At 35.9% G+C, this 16703-nt stretch overlaps 1 protein-coding gene across 1 annotated transcript in view; it reads left to right on the top strand.

The window, feature by feature from the left end:
• Positions 1-16703, top strand: part of Ccdc83 (coiled-coil domain containing 83) — a 67155-nt gene that overhangs the window by 32969 nt on the left and 17483 nt on the right. Inside the window, exons 3-6 of the mRNA XM_046439303.2 lie at positions 988-1150; positions 4222-4389; positions 9066-9157; positions 11658-11726. Of these exons, the coding sequence (XP_046295259.1) occupies positions 988-1150; positions 4222-4389; positions 9066-9157; positions 11658-11726 (492 nt within the window). The remainder of the gene's footprint in view (positions 1-987; positions 1151-4221; positions 4390-9065; positions 9158-11657; positions 11727-16703) is intronic.

Here is a 16703-nt window from a genome sequence, read left to right as displayed (position 1 = left end):
AAGATTCAATGCTTAGTACCAAACACAAAAAACAATAAATTAGAGTGGGGGGGAATTACAAAAATACATCTATTCTGTTTTTTTTTTTTTTTTATATTTGCCTATGTAGTTACTTTTATTGGTGTTCTTATTTTTTTTTCTCATGGATTAAAATGACTGTATAGTATTCTTCATGATGAAGTGAATGACTCACTTTACTAGATTTAAATTTTTTAGTTGTACATGGACACAATTCCTTTATTATATTTATTTTTTTAAATGTGGTGCTGAGGATTGAACCCAGTGCCTCATACATGCTAGGCAAGCACTGTACTACTAAGCTACAACCTCAGACCTTCACTTTACTAATTATTGTAGGGCAGGTTTGCCTATGATTTTCTCAGGTTTTATGTACCTGCATATACATAGTAAGATAGCAAGGGCAAGAATAAACTTTAAGTTGATTAAATAAGCAACTTAGAAACATGGATGGGCTATCCACAAGAAGAACTGGTCCATATTTCAAGTGTGAAATTTTTGAATGATGAGCAACTTTCACTCTAAATAAAAGAGGATTGGTATCATTCATGAGAAAAATCAAAGAATAATATAAATTTTACAAGTACAATACTACCTTTCTATTTATTCATTGATATAGTCCTAGTGCCCAGCATACTACTTGGCATGTGGTAGATGAATAAATGAATAAAGAATACTAGAGAAGACCAGTGTTGCTGGGAGATTGAAAAAAAATGATTTCTGAGGGTTAGCTTTAATGTTCATGAATTCTGATAGGATGATACACTGGTAAATTAATAGCACAATGTTTAAAATGTAAAATTCTATCCAGTGTTTACTGCATTGATAGGTTTGAGTCCTATGTAACCCATAAATCTTTAGAGATATTTTTGTATAATTTATTTGATTAAATGTTTCTCAGTTTGCAAGTCTCAATGTGTGCTTCTGTTTGGGGAAAAAGATGTTAACTACTGTCGATTTTCATGACAGAATGGGCGCTTAAAGGAGGAACAGAATTGGCACATAAAGAACCTACTAAAGGAACTGAGTGAGGATAAGTCAGACAGATTACCAGTTGTAACGAGAGAGGATGTTGAAGAAGCAATGAAGGAAAAATGGAAGTTTGAAAGAGACCAGGAAAAAAACTTGAGAGGTGATTTAAGAACTTAAGAGAATTTTCATGGAAGTGTTAGTTATTTCTTGAATGTACTAATGCTTTTGTCTTTCAATATATTCAAAATGCTGTGAATATATTTCACATGACATCATTCCCACCACAACCACAAACACAGGCGAGGGAAATAACAAAGTAGGCAGAGGTACTGAAGCCAAGTGAGGAGGAAGAATAAGGGCAGTGATCAAAAATGAAGATGGATGAAATCTGACTCTTAACACTGAACAGCATCTGTGAGAGACCACTCTGAATTTCTTCTCACAGTGTGTATTTTTTTCTTTCTTTTGTGACATTCTATTGTTTGGTGGGTTCATTGGCTTTAGATTGGTAATGATAAGATGAATATAACAATGGAATACCCATTCCCAATGTCTCTAATGAAGATAAGCCCCACATTCAGATGGGGGATAGAGGCATTAGACTTAGGAAAGGGGAAGTTTGGAGGACATGGATAGAAATGATGCTAGAAGTGGGAGATCAAACACCTAAGACATATTGACCTAGAAAATCATGGTCTTGGGGTAAGCTGGACATGTACAGTTTTAATGCATGCATTTTCTTTATTCCTATTCCTTCATCCTAAACTTGTAGCTGAGATTTCTAAAATCACTTTTGTCAAAAACTCCATAAATAATATGTCTGCTAGGAAGCTAAAAAATATGGAAAGAGACTTATGCACTCACTATAAGAAATATCTAAAGCTGGGAGGCACAACAAGGGACTAGATCTTCCTGGATTTCTCTAGGTTTTTCAGAACACCTACTTAACCAAGCACATTGCATAAAGCAGTCACACCACTCTGGATATTTGTTGTTTGGAGTGAAATAGCCTCCAAAGCTAAACATGAAGAAGTAAGCTCTATTTTTAGAGGTCAAAACTGTTCCATAAAACTCTTCCTTCCCAAGTCTCTTTATGGGCAGTAGTGAGGCTATGAGGTGGTAGATAGGGTATTTTGTAAGACTTCTCTCCAAAAGAGTTCTGCATGTGTTTGAAAGTAATGCCTTAATATGTCCCTTGAGTTGGGATTGAGACCTCCCAAAGGATGCTCAGGTCTTCTTGGTGAACTGTCTTCTAAGTGGAGAGGACCCAGTTGAAGAGTGCCTGTTTATGGTTTGGACTGTATGTGTGTGTCATACAAGACCGTTGGCCAAGTTGGATAACTGAGCACAGCAGAGGGAGGGAGGACATATGTGGTTTTCCAAGGAAGAAAGCTTACGAAGGCCAAGGAAGAGAGGGAAAGTGGGAGAACAGATGTAACTGGAAAGAATTTCTGAGGCAGATGTGCCAACTAGTCCCTTACAGTTCATTTTGGTTTGAAGCAAAAGCAGCAGCTCACCTGGGAGCTTCTTAGATTCATGGAATCTCAGGCCCCACCCAGACCTACTGAATCAGTGTGCATTTTTGACAAAATCCCAGGGGGTTCATCCTGTGCACCTCAAAGTTTACAAATTACTGCTACAAGTCTTTTCTTCCAACTTTTAGCCAGGATCGTTCAGGTACAAGGATAAAAATCCAACTCAAACTAGTCTGAGCATAAAAGGAATGGTATTTTTTCATTTCATATAATCAAACCACAGAAAAGGCAGGGTGCTGCTGACTCTATGCAGGGCCTACATGCTATCAGATCTCATATTTTTTAAAAAATCTGTGTATGTTTGTGTATGTGTTACTAAAAGGGAAGGGAAAGGAGTTTTAAGAAAGTAAAACAATAACCACTACCTCTACCTCTTTCCAGTACTTTAGTGACAGCTACTAACCTTCAACTCAGGGGCTGAATGTAGCATAGGGCTCAGACAGTTGCAGTCTGCTCAAATGAGAGAACAGTTGCTCTCTGGGTAATAATAGTAGTAATAATTATTAAATAACAATAATAGGCACTATGTGTTAGGAGATTTTAAAATATATAATCATATATATATCTGGGGAAAAAAACATGCCTAAAGTCCTTTCAGACCACTGAACCCTAGAACATCCCTTTGGTCTAACTGGAATGCTTCAGTTGCTCAAAAACATTTATTGAGTACCAACTAATTGTCAGGCTCTGTGCTAAGGGCTTTATTTACAGAGATTAATAAGATGTGTCTTACCCTTAAGGAACTGTCAAACAGGTTGTGTGTGGTAATGATTCAAACACCCATTAAGTTCATTGGACTGTGTGTTGTATAATGTTTCCTATTAAAAAATATTCAGGCAAGAAATGGCGGCACAGGCCTGTCATCTCAGTGACACAAGAGACTGAGGCAAGAGGATCACAAGTATAGCCTTGGCCACTTAGTGGGACCTTGTCTCAAAATAAAAGTTAAAAAGGGCTGGGATGTAGCTTAGTGGTAAAGTTCCCCTGAGTTCAATCCTCAGGACCCCACTTCCAAATACTCAGCAGTATTATACTCAAGTTTAAAGACTGAATAAAATATCATGTTTAGCAAGTGCACCAGAGTAAATGTTATATGTCTAAAACAGCTCAATATTTATGCATATTTATTTGGGGGAACTCATTTTTCACTCTAAAGTCTTACTAAGTGGGAGAGTAGGAAAAGACATGTTATCATGACTTTCATATGCTATCATTTCACACAAGGGAAATTCAAACTAGTGCATTTACTTACAAACAATTTACTTATAAAAATGACTGCCAAAGACATGAAAAGGACATAAGTTGAAATCACTTTTGTCCAGAGGCATAATGGCCAAAAAAAATGACAATCTACAAATAGAGAATATATATGATATAATGTATTGCACAAAATAGGACCCATGTTAAGCCATCACAGGACTATTTAAACTTATGGGTTCCTAGGCATATATATCCTTTGATCACAGACCCAAACCACACATCTACTCTATAATTGGAAGCTAATGTTACTTGGCTTTTAAATCAGGAAGAATAAGCAATAGTTTAAAGTTTATATTTCCCAAAATTATATACATAAAATAGTATTTATAAGTTAACAGAATTTTAATGCCAGACCTTAACTTCATAAAACCAGATTCCAAAATATTATTGCAAGGATAATAAAAATGACTTGGTATCTTGATTTTCTTTCCAACAGATATGCGCACACAAATAGGTAATGCTGAGAAACTGTTTCTTGAGAAACTCAGTGAAAAGGAATATTGGGAAGAGTACAAGAATATAGGGAGTGAACAACATGCTAAACTCATTACATCCTTGCAAAATGACATCAATACAGTTAAAGAGAATGCAGAGAAAATGTCAGGTCAGTTCCAACAAAGCTAGATCAAATTCATTAAAAGACCTTTAGGGGATATATATTTGGTGGAAGAAAAAAAAATGGGTACTTCTACATGAATCTCTGCTATGAGCACAACCTGCATCAAGGGAATGCAAGTGAAATATCTCATGGAATGGGGAAGGTGGTCCTCTGAGGCATCCATAAAAACATTCCCATGAAAGAGGGAGTCAGCCTCTATCCAGCTAGGACCAGGAAATGAACATGAGTTTTGAGACGGTATCAGTCAAGTGAGACCTCTCTTTCCCTTCACCATGCTCCCCTCTTTGCTTCAGCCCTGAAATAGGAGGCTTGGGAGCTCAAGGCAGAGGAAACACAGCAGTCCCCAGCAAGGAAAGAGGAATAGCCATCATTTTGAATGAACCTGAATGTTTTGTTTACTACAGTACACTGGACATATTAAGTTCTTATTAGAGGACCTTTTATTACCACAAAGGAACAAAAATTTCATAGAAATTGCCATATATTTTATCAAGAGGAAGTCACTAGCCTCATACAATGAATTTTAAAGGAAGAAAGGAAATAAAATTGCTTGACTTCCCATGGGTCATGCTTGTTGAATGTGACACTTTCATTGAGGAATGGGAGGACATTCCTTCCGTTGATTGAATATAGAATCAGAAGGCCATTGGTTCAGTGGTGGCTTAACAGATGGTTCCTCCTTATCTTTGAAGATTTGTGATTTATTCTTTTGAGGCACTCCTGATTTGCTCTGTGGGCTTGTCCATATTCTCTTCTTGTTTCCCATGGACTAATTCTTGCAGTGTTCTCCAGCCCAGCTTCTGAAGAGAAGCCAGGTGTCTTTATTTACCTAACTAAAAAACAATCAAAGACCTTTGTCCATGACTCCTCATGGATTGCTAGTCAGCCCCAAAATAAACTCTTTGGTCAACTGTCCCAACTTGCTTTATTTAGTAGCCATCAATGATCCCTGACAGGGGTAGGGGTGGGAAAAAGTATTCAGGACTACTTTTATGAGATTTAGCCAGAAGTAGGAGTTGGGGGATTGGGTATAGAAAACAGGCACTGGTATATCCTGTGATACATAGGTCAAAACTAGTTTTTTCCCCAAAAGAAAAAAGAAACTTAGCCCTGATAAGTAATTACAGTCACAGAGTATTTTGTACTTTACTAGGGGCACAGGACAGGGATCCTTAAAACTTTTTTGTATACTAAGAGTGAGTTAAAAGACTTGGGTTCAATACGCAAGACCCTGGGTTCAATCCCCAGCACCACAAAAAACAAAACAAACAAAAAGACTTGGGTTCAAATTCATTTATAAATAAATAAATATTATATCCTTGAGTCTTAAAATTTCCTTCTCTATAAAATGAGAGTCCCCAGGTGTTCTCCAAGATGATTCACTGTTCCAATTTTGCTTTTCTATGTAATCCTTTTAAGTTCCTTACAGATTAATTGGGCCCACTTTAAAGATGTGAAAAAAGAGGCTGAGAGAAGTTAATTGACTTAACCAAATTCACATACTTAGTAAGTAGTGGAAAAGGATCTTTGAACCTAGGTGCATCAGACACTAAACTCACATCCTTCAAATAGGCCTCCTAGCTCTGTGATCCAGTGAGGCAGGGATGGCTCTCTAATACCAACTGTGCCTGCAGAGTTGACTGCTTCTGCTCAGTTTCTCCAGAGGAAACTGAAAGGAGGCCCCACCCAGGAGAGGATCAGCTCAATGAAGTTGTGTCATGCCCAGAAGTGAGTGACAGAGCACAAAACTCTCAGCAGGCATGGAGGAGTAAACCAAAGCAGAGCCAAATACCACAGGGAAGTCAGAACAATGCAGAACAAGCTTTAACCAGTGTGATTTGTGGGCTTGTCCCTATTTTCTTCTTGCTTCCCATGGACTAAGGTCCAGGTTTTATGGTTTCTTTCAGATGTTAAGATTGTAAAATCCATTACAGCTAAACTCCTGTTCCATTGCAACTTTTAGGTTGATTGTTGTTTTGTTAGACCTAAGTTTCAAACTCAGCCTCTGAATAGTAGCCACATTAGACTGAGCATCTGAGCAGCCAGGAGTCTCACAGCACAAAGTCATAATCTTCCAAGCTCCCAGTTGCAGTGTGGCGAACTTTTATGAAAAGGAGACTTCTGTATATCCTTACTCTCTTTGGCTATCTTCACAAATGAGTGGTTAGTAACTGTCTCTCAGCTACAGAAAGCATCATCCAAATCACAAAAGATAATAGATTTTCACAATTTGTGCTGGTTATATTGTTTTTAAGAAGAAAAACAGTCCATAGAATGTTAACTGGGGTTTGGAACAGTTATCAATGTTAATACTGTTTCTTCAGTATTAATGTGGCAATAGAGCTATAGCTCTGGGTAGTCTATTTTTTATAATTTACAGCAAAAAGTTCATTTTTTTCAATTTTTTTTTAGTTGTAGTTGGACACAATACCTTTATTTTATTGATTTTTATGTGGTGCTGAGGATCGAACCCAGCACATTGCACAACCCCACTGAGCCACAACCCTAGCCCCAAAATAGTTCATATTTAATGTTATAAAGGTCCAGGTTTTATGGTTTCTTTCAGATGTTAAGATTTTAAAATCCATTACAGCTAAACTCCTGTTCCATTGCAACTTTTAGGTTGATTGTTGTTTTGTTGGACCTACGATTCAAATAAATAAATAATATTAACCTGATGAGCTTGGGCTTAAATTAAAAAAAAAGAAATTCCAGGGCTGGGGTGGTGGCTTAGTTGTGGAACTCTTGCCTCACACATATGAGGCCCTGGGTTCAATCCTTAGCACCACATAAAATAAATAAATAAACAAACAAACAAACAATAAATGTATTGTGTCTATCTACAACCAAAAAAGTTATTAAAAAAAGAAATTCCATTGGAAATGAAGTTGAAAGGAATAAATAATCAAGCAATTACTTCAAATTAGAGTAAGAAAAAATGCAGGTAGATGAGCATGTGTAGGAAAAATGAAGATGTCTATTTCTTATTTTCCAGATGACAAGTTAGATTAGTTCTCCAAATCTCATGATCTCTTGTTTTGAACCATGCCTCAGTCAGACACTCTATCCAACTCTTGAGGCCCTCTCTGGACCCATTTTTCTGGCCACTCTACAACTTGGGCAAGCTCTCTTCTCTCTTTGCTTCCCCTTCCTCTCCACCAGTTGCCCCTGAGGAGCATCATTTGCTACCCTGGTGCTGAAATCATAGATCACTGCCCATCTAAGATTTGCAGTTAGCCAAATTTAATTTTCTTCAAAATGTTTTTCAATATCTATTGTGTCCAGGAATTCAGTAATAGAAAGAGATGAAAATTTTTACTTCCTGCTAATAGGGGGAACTGAGTAATTTTTGCCTAGCTCCCTAGTTTCCTAGAAGCCACCTTAATTTAGTTCCTGGTCTGTTTGAAGACTGGACCTCCAGATCTGCTTCCCTATGGCATAAGATCCCAAGCATTCAGCTTTGACAGCCTTGATCTGTGAAGAAAAATTTGAATTGAAACAATATCCTAAATGGCAGTTACGTTCTACAGCACTCTTGGTACAATATTTATGTTTAGTTATAGAATAAGTTAAATAGGCCTCTGTGGGCCTTTCCAGAAATCTAGCAAACACAGTTTTCAGCATTATTTATATGGAAAATACATCTAAAGTAATTATCTTGGATATGTTATAAATGAAGATAGGGGACATATAACTTTGATGTTATAAAAAACACAATTTTGATTACTGTTATGTTAACTCATCTGGAGTAGTACAGTTCCCTTGTATTTCACATTGCTGACTGTATCACTTTATTGAAGAATCTGCTCAGATGTTAACTCCTCAAGAAAGCTTTCTCTGATCATTCTACCTGAAAGAGATTTTTAGTTTCTCTTCATCACACACATCACCACCTAAAATAATATTTGTTTTTTTATTTTATGGTGTGCCTTTCCTATGAGAATGTACATGCCATAAGGACAGGGGTTTTGTCTGTAGTAATCAGCAATATTCCCAATGCCTTCAATAGTGTCTGGCATATAGAAGAACTTGATAATTGTTGAAAAAAGCAAACAAATTGAGCTCCTTTTATCCAGCATTATTCCTCTCCACACTCTAAAAGCAGTCTTAATATCATGGTACCTTAATTTTCTTTAAAAATATGTTTGTTTGTTTTTAAATTGAAGGATCTCTAAGCATCTTTTAAGGTCTAAACTTCAATGATTCTTTGTTTTCTCAATAATGACATTAAGGACCATAAGAAAATACATAGATAGAGAATCCTGCACTTGTCTCTGTCCTTTCTTCTGGTAAGCCCAACACAGAATCAGGTCTATTGCCTCTCATGCCCCTTCTGCTCAGAATGCTTCTCATTCTGTTTTTCCCTGCCCCAGGAAATGCATGCCAGGAATATTGAAAATTTAGTTAGGTAGAATTTTTGGTAAAAATGTACTAAGAAGCCAGGTGCTGTGATGCATGCCTATAATCAATCCCGCTATTTGGGAAACTGAGATGAAAGATCAACCACAGCAAGACCCTGCCTCAAAAAATATTTTTCTCTGAGAATTTAGGAGAAAAAAATGTGTAGAAAGGAGAGATGTGGATTATGGAAGGTGACATTTACTAACATATAGATTTACCCAGGAGCAGTCTTGTTAAGGCTTATAATTTTCTGTTTAAAGAACAGTATAAAATTACTCTGGAAGATACTAGAAAGAAAATAATCAGAGAAACTTTGGTGCTACTGGACCAAAAGAAGGAATGGGCTGCGCAGGTATGTTTCAATTTTCTTAAAACAAAACTTTCCCCTTAATTTTTCTTATATTATAGTGGTTAATAACTTGCATTCTAAAGTTAGGCAGTTTGAGTTTAAATAACAATTCTACCACTTACTGGATTTATAACCAAGTTTATTAATTTTTATGGGCTTCTGTTTCCTAATTAATAAAATAGGGAAAATAATAATATTTATCTCAAAGAGATAATGTGAGGAATGAATGAAATGATTTAAGTACCCTAATGTCTCACAAGAAGCAAATAAATTACTTTTTTGGCTATTTTTAAAGTATAATAATAATAATAATGACTACAACAAAACATTAAAATAAATCCTTTGGATGAAGAATAGAATGAAATATTGTCTGAAAGGTAGTTATTACATATCCAAACCTAGGAGAATACACTCTATACTGCTGGCACTTTAAGTTTGGGATATAAAACATTTTCTGAGACATAATTTCCAATCATGTATGTTCTTTGTTTACACTAAATATCTAAGTTTTTATTTTTCCATAGTCCTTCTACAAACTATCTCCTAAATCAGTAAAGGAGTGTCCAGCACAGATCTTGGACATCCTTTCTTCAGAATCACAAACATTTGGTCTTTTTAATTTCAGTTGCTATTGTTTGTTGCATCTTCATTGGTTCAGTTGTTTCTGCCATGGTACTCTCTCTATTGCATGACTTTTACTAATTTATACAAATATAGAAGATTATGGAGAACTGATCAAGAGTTTGTCTGCCCATGCAATTGGGTCACTTTGTGACTGAATCTGAGTAAATAGTGAAATTGACCATTAAGTTATCCGACTATAGTTAAGATGATTGAAAATACATATGTAGATCAAACAAGCATACAAATTCAAGCATGTATCATGAGAACTGTTCTAAATACTTCTCTAAGCATTTTACATTTAAGTCTCTCAGCAACCCTACAAGGCCTAGGAAGCTGATGAGGAGGAGACTGAGGCACAGAGAAATAAAAATAACATGACTTGCCCAGAACAAGTAGGAAAACTCACAATCAATTCAGGAGATTTCTTTCAGATAGATCATTGGTGATCACACTATACATTTTCTCTTTTCTACATACTGCTAAATACTCAACATGGTTGAATTACATTTTCATTTTAACTGGCTATGTTACCATACAGTTTACCTTTCTGTACAGGACTTTGCAAACTTAGCTACACATTGATGTGTCACATGAGGAACTTTTTTAACCTAACCTGGTACCCGGGTCCCACTCACAGAGATGCTAATGTTATTGACCTGGGATATTACCAGAGTTCACAGATTTTTCAAAATGTACAGCATTTGAAATATAATTAAAATATATTGCCAAAGTGGAAACCACTGCCTCATTGTTAGTGAATTAACTTGTTAGTCATCTGACCTCAAGAGCTACTTCCTGCTTTTGTTCAAATGAAATTTTACATTGGAGGAAATTAGAATCATAATAGGAATATAAAAGTTCCTGGTTCCTAGGGCATATTTAATAAGCATGATTTAATGATTTTTTAATTGAAAATATTTCATCTCTAAAGACAGCAGAAAAACTTACCCTTCACATACCTTTAAACTATTTTTATCCATATTTATGATCTAGACTATCTTTCTCTTTTCTTTTTTGTAGAATATTTTTCTTAATTTCTCATCTTATCCCAGTGAGAGTTGGGAGGCTGAAATAGGAGAATCATAAGCGTGGGGCCAGCCTAAGCAACTTAGTGAGACTATCTCAAAGAAAACGTGGTGAGGACGGGAACTGGCGATGTGGCTCAGTGGCAGAGCACCTCTGGGTTCAATCTCCAGTACAAAAAAAAAAAAAAAACAAAAAAAAAAAAACTCTTCTTTTGATTCTGCCCTTCAGTTACTGAATATTGAATTTATATCATGATCTTCATTTAAAATCATCTTACAAAGAAATATAGTGTCATCCATTATAAAATTTTTGCAGGTGAAATTTAAAATCCAAGTATTTGAAAAAAATTGCATTTTATGAATGTACTGATGAAGTAAGACTTTTCCTGTTTCTTTACACAAAATCTTTCTCAGGAGACAAGCTAATAGCCAGTATCCCTAAAACTAAGTGTTATTAGGTTTATAAATGTGTATATTGTTACTACTCATGTAGAAATTGTTCTAATTAAAAATATAGAAGTGTCATTTACTTATGCTTTTGCTATATATTGGATTATATCTGACTATGGAGTGTTTGATCACTGCAAGTTAGCTATCTCAAATGTGGAGCATGAATGACAGCCACACACTGTTCATTTCTCCAAATCACCTGTAGCAGACAATGTAAATCAACAAAAACAAAAATACAATAGGATAAGAACAAATGACTGAACCAAAAGTTCTCACATGTTCCTAAAAATCCTTACAAAATATAATTTAAAATGAATGATCAGTTAGACTGACTGTGTGACATCGTTGGGTAAAACTCTGAATCATCACATGGCAACTCTTGGTTAACATAAACTTTCTTTTAGAATGCTGTAAAGTTAATTGATAAAAACAGTTATCGAGAGATCTGGGAGAATGATTGGCTGAAAAAAGAGGTGAGTAGAATACATCAAAACAGTTTTTTCTTTCTTTCCTTTATTTATTTATTTATTTATTTATTTATTTTTTTGTTGAACTGGAGATGACATTTAATCGTAAAATGAAGTCATGGGAAAAGCATGGAATTTGAGATCAAGTGAAATTCTAATCTTTTTAGTAAGTTGCTATTCAACAAATACCATAGTCTCAGTAATAACCAGAAGTAATTTGGGGGCTACAATTCACACAGTATACTCAAATCTGTATAGTTTCTTCATGTCTCCTCGTGGGTGCATTCTGACTTCTGATTTATTTATTTATTTTTTTTTTAAATTTTTTATTGTTGGCTGTTCAAAACATTACATAGTTCTTGATATATCATATTTCACAATTTGATTCAAGTGGGTTATGAGCTCCCATTTTTACCCCATATACAGATTGCAGAATCACATCAGTTACACATCCATTGATTTACATATTGCCATACTAGTGTCTGTTGTATTCTGCTGCCTTTCCTATCCTCTACTATCCCCCCTCCCCTCCCCTCCCCTCCCCTCCCCTCTTCTCTCTCTGCTCCCTCTACTGACATTCGTTTGTCCCCCTTATATTATTTTTCCCCTTCCCCTCACTTCCTCTTGTATGTACTTTTGTATAACTCTGAGGGTCTCCTTCCATTTCCATGCATTTTCCCTTCTCTCTCCCTTTCCCTCCCACCTCTCATCCCTGTTTAATGTTAATCTTCTTCTCATGCTCTTCGACCCTACTCTGTTCTTAGTTACTCTCCTTATATCAAAGAAGACATTTGGCATTTGTTTTTTAGGGATTGGCTAGCTTCACTTAGCATAATCTGCTCTAATGCCATCCATTTCCCTGTAAATTCTATGATTTTGTCATTTTTTAAAGCAGAGTAATACTCCATTGTGTATAAATGCCACATTTTTTTTATCCATTCATCCATTGAAGGGCATCTAGGTTGGTTCCACAGTCTAGCTATTGTGAATTGTGCTGCTATGAACATCGATGTAGCAGTGTCCCTGTAGCATGCTCTTTTTAGGTCTTTAGGGAATAGACCGAGAAGGGGAATAGCTGGGTCAAATGGTGGTTCCATTCCCAGCTTTCCAAGAAATCTCCATACTGCTTTCCAAATTGGCTGCACCAATTTGCAGTCCCACCAGCAATGTACAAGTGTACCCTTTTCCCCACATCCTCGCCAGCACTTGTTGTTGTTTGACTTCATAATGGCTGCCAATCTTACTGGAGTGAGATGGTATCTTAGGGTGGTTTTGATTTGCATTTCTCTGACTGCTAGAGATGGTGAGCATTTTTTCATGTACTTGTTGATTGATTGTATGTCCTCCTCTGAGAAGTGTCTGTTCAGGTCCTTGGCCCATTTGTTGATTGGGTTGTTTGTTCTCTTATTGTCTAATTTTTTGAGTTCTTTGTATACTCTGGATATTAGGGCTCTATCTGAAGTGTGAGGAGTAAAGATTTGTTCCCAGGATGTAGGCTCTCTATTTACCTCTCTTATTGTATCTTTTGCTGAGAAAAAACTTTTGAGTAAGTCCCATTTGTTGATTCTAGTTATTAACTTTTGTGCTATGGGTGTCCTATTGAGGAATTTGGAGCCCGACCCCACAGTATGTAGATCATAGCCAACTTTTTCTTCTATCAGACGGCGTGTCTCTGATTTGATATCAAGCTCCTTGATCCATTTTGAATTCACTTTTGTGCATGGCGAGAGAAAGGGATTCAGTTTCATTTTGTTGCATATGGATTTCCAGTTTTCCCAGCACCATTTGTTGAAGATGCTATCCTTCCTCCATTGCATGCTTTTAGCCCCTTTATCAAATATAAGATAGTTGTAGTTTTGTGGATTGGTTTCTGTGTCCTCTATTCTGTACCATTGGTCCACCCGCCTGTTTTGGTACCAGTACCATGCTGTTTTTGTTACTATTGCTCTGTAGTATAGTTTGAAGTCTGGTATCGCTATACCACCTGATTCACACTTCCTGCTTAGCATTGTTTTTGCTATTCTGGGTCTTTTGTTTTTCCATATGAATTTCATGATTGCTTTCTCTATTTCTACAAGAAATGCTGTTGGGATTTTGATTGGCATTGCATTAAACCTATAGAGAACTTTTGGTAATATCGCCATTTTGATGATGTTAGTTCTGCCTATCCATGAACAGGGTATATTTTTCCATCTTCTAAGATCTTCTTCTATTTCTCTCTTTAGGGTTCTGTAGTTTTCATTGTATAAGTCTTTCACCTCTTTTGTTAGGTTGATTCCCAAGTATTTTATTTTTTTTTTGAAGATATTGTGAATGGAGTGGTTGTCCTCATTTCCATTTCAGAGGCTTTGTCACTGATATACAGGAATGCCTTTGATTTATGCGTGTTGATTTTATATCCTGCCACTTTGCTGAATTCATTTATTAGCTCTAATAGTTTCTTTGTAGACCCTTTTGGGTCTGCTATGTATAGAATCATGTCATCTGCAAATAGTGATAATTTAAGTTCTTCTTTTCCTATTTTGATGCCTTTAATTTCTTTCGTCTGTCTAATTGCTCTGGCCAGTGTTTCGAGAACTATGTTGAACAGAAGTGGTGAGAGAGGGCATCCCTGTCTTGTTCCAGATTTTAGAGGGAATGCCTTCAATTTTTCTCTATTCAGAATGATGCTAGCCTGAGGCTTAGCATAGATTGCTTTTACAATATTGAGGTATGTTCCTGTTATCCCTAGTTTTTCTAGAGTTTTGAACATAAAGGGATGCTGTACTTTGTCGAATGCTTTTTCCGCATCTATCGAGATGATCATATGATTCTTATTTTTAAGTCTATTGATGTGGTGAATAACATTTATTGATTTCCGTATATTGAACCAGCCTTGCATCCCAGGGATGAATCCTACTTGATCATGGTGCACAATTTTTTGATAAGTTTTTGTATCCGAGTGGCCAGAATTTTATTGAGGATTTTTGCATCTAGGTTCATTAGAGATATTGGTCTGTAGTTTTCTTTCTTTGAAGTGTCTTTGTCTGGTTTAGGTATCAGGGTGATGTTGGCCTCGTAGAATGAATTTGGAAGTTCTCCCTCTTTTTCTATTTCCTGAAGTAGCTTGAAAAGTATTGGTATTAGTTCCTCTTTAAAGGTTTTGTAAAACTCTGCTGTATACCCATCCGGTCCTGGGCTTTTCTTAGTTGGTAGTCTTTTGATGGTTTCTTCTATTTCCTCAATTGATATTGGTCTGTTTAGGTTGTCTATATCCTCCTGACTCAATCTGGGCAGATCATATGACTTAAGAAATTTATCTATGCCTTCACTGTCTTCTAATTTATTGGAGTATAAGGATTCAAAATAATTTTTGATTATCTTCTGTATTTCTGAAGTGTCTGTTGTGATATTGCCTCTTTCATCCCGTATGTTAGTAATTTGAGTTCTCTCTCTTCTTCTCTTCGCTAGCATGGCTAAGGGTCTGTCGATTTTGTTTATTTTTTCAAAGAACCAACTTTTAGTTTTGTCAATTTTTTCAATTGTTTCTTTTGTTTCGATTTCATTAATTTCAGCTCTGATTTTAATTATTTCTTGCCTTCTACTTCTTTTGCTGTTGTTTTGCTCTTCTTTTTCTAGGATTTTGAGATGAAGTATGAGATCATTTATTTGTTGGTTTTTTCTTTTTTTAAGGAATGAACTCCAAGCAATGAATTTTCCTCTTAGAACTGCTTTCAATGTGTCCCATAGATTCCGATATGTTGTGTCTGTGTTTTCATTTATCTCTAAGAATTTTTTAATTTCCTTCTTAATGTCTTCTATAACCCATTGATCATTCAGTAACCTATTGTTCATTCTCCAAGTGATGTATTCTTTTCCCTTCCTTCTTTTATCATTGATTTTCAGTTCCATTCCATTATGATCAGATAGGATGCATGGTATTATCTCTACTCCTTTATATTGTCTAAGAGTTTCCCTGTGACATAATATATGATCTATTTTTGAGAAGGATCCATGTGCTGCTGAGAAAAAAGTGTAACTGCTTGATGTTGGGTGGTATATTCTATATATGTCAATTAAGTCTAGGTTATTAATTGTGTTATTGAGTTCTATAGTTTCCTTATTCAACTTTTGTTTGGAAGATCTGTCCAATGGTGATAGAGGTGTGTTGAAGTCTCCCATGATTATTGTATGGTGGTCTATTAGACTCTTGAACTTGAGAAGAGTTTGTTTGATGAACATAGCTGCACCATTGTTTGGGGCATATATATTTATGATTGTTATGTCTTGTTGGTGTATGGTTCCCTTGAGCAGTATGTAGTGTCCCTCTTTATCCCTTTTGATTAACTTTGGCTTGAAATCTATTTTATTTGATATGAGTATGGATACTCCTGCTTGTTTCCGAAGTCCATATGAGTGATATGATTTTTCCCAACCTTTCACCTTCAGCCTATGTATGTCTTTTCCTATCAAATGCGTCTCCTGTAGGCAGCATATTGTTGGGTCTTGTTTTGTGATCCATTCTACTAGCCTGTGTCTCTTGATTGGTGAGTTTAAGCCATTAACATTTAGGGTTATTATTGAGATATGGGTTGTTCTTCCAGCCATATTTGTTTATTTATGTTACTAAACATGGTTTGTTTTCCTCTTTGATTATTTTCCCCCCTTTAGTGTCCTACCTCCCACTGTTGGTTTTCATTGTTATTTTCCATTTCCTCTTCCTGTAATGTTTTGCCAAGGATGTTTTGAAGAGATGGTTTTCTAGCTGCAAATTCTTTTAACTTTTGTTTATCGTGGAAGGTTTTAATTTCATCTTCCATCCTGAAGCTTAATTTCGCTGGAAACACAATTCTTGGTTGGAACCCATTTTCTTTCAGGGTTTGAAATATGTTATTCCAGTATCTTCTAGCTTTCAGAGTCTGTGTTGAAAGATCAGCTGTTATCCTGATTGGCTTACCCCTAAATGTGATCTGCTTCCTTTCTCTTGTAGCTTTTAAAATTCTC

The sequence above is a fragment of the Marmota monax genome, unplaced genomic scaffold (genome assembly GCF_021218885.2).
Source record: "Marmota monax isolate L192 unplaced genomic scaffold, Marmota_monax_Labrador192_F-V1.1 WCK01_AAM20220418_F8-fsc00096, whole genome shotgun sequence".
In the NCBI taxonomy this organism is placed as follows: domain Eukaryota; kingdom Metazoa; phylum Chordata; class Mammalia; order Rodentia; family Sciuridae; genus Marmota; species Marmota monax.
Note: the sequence above shows the minus strand (reverse complement) of the source record. Positions and strands in the feature narration are given on the sequence as shown.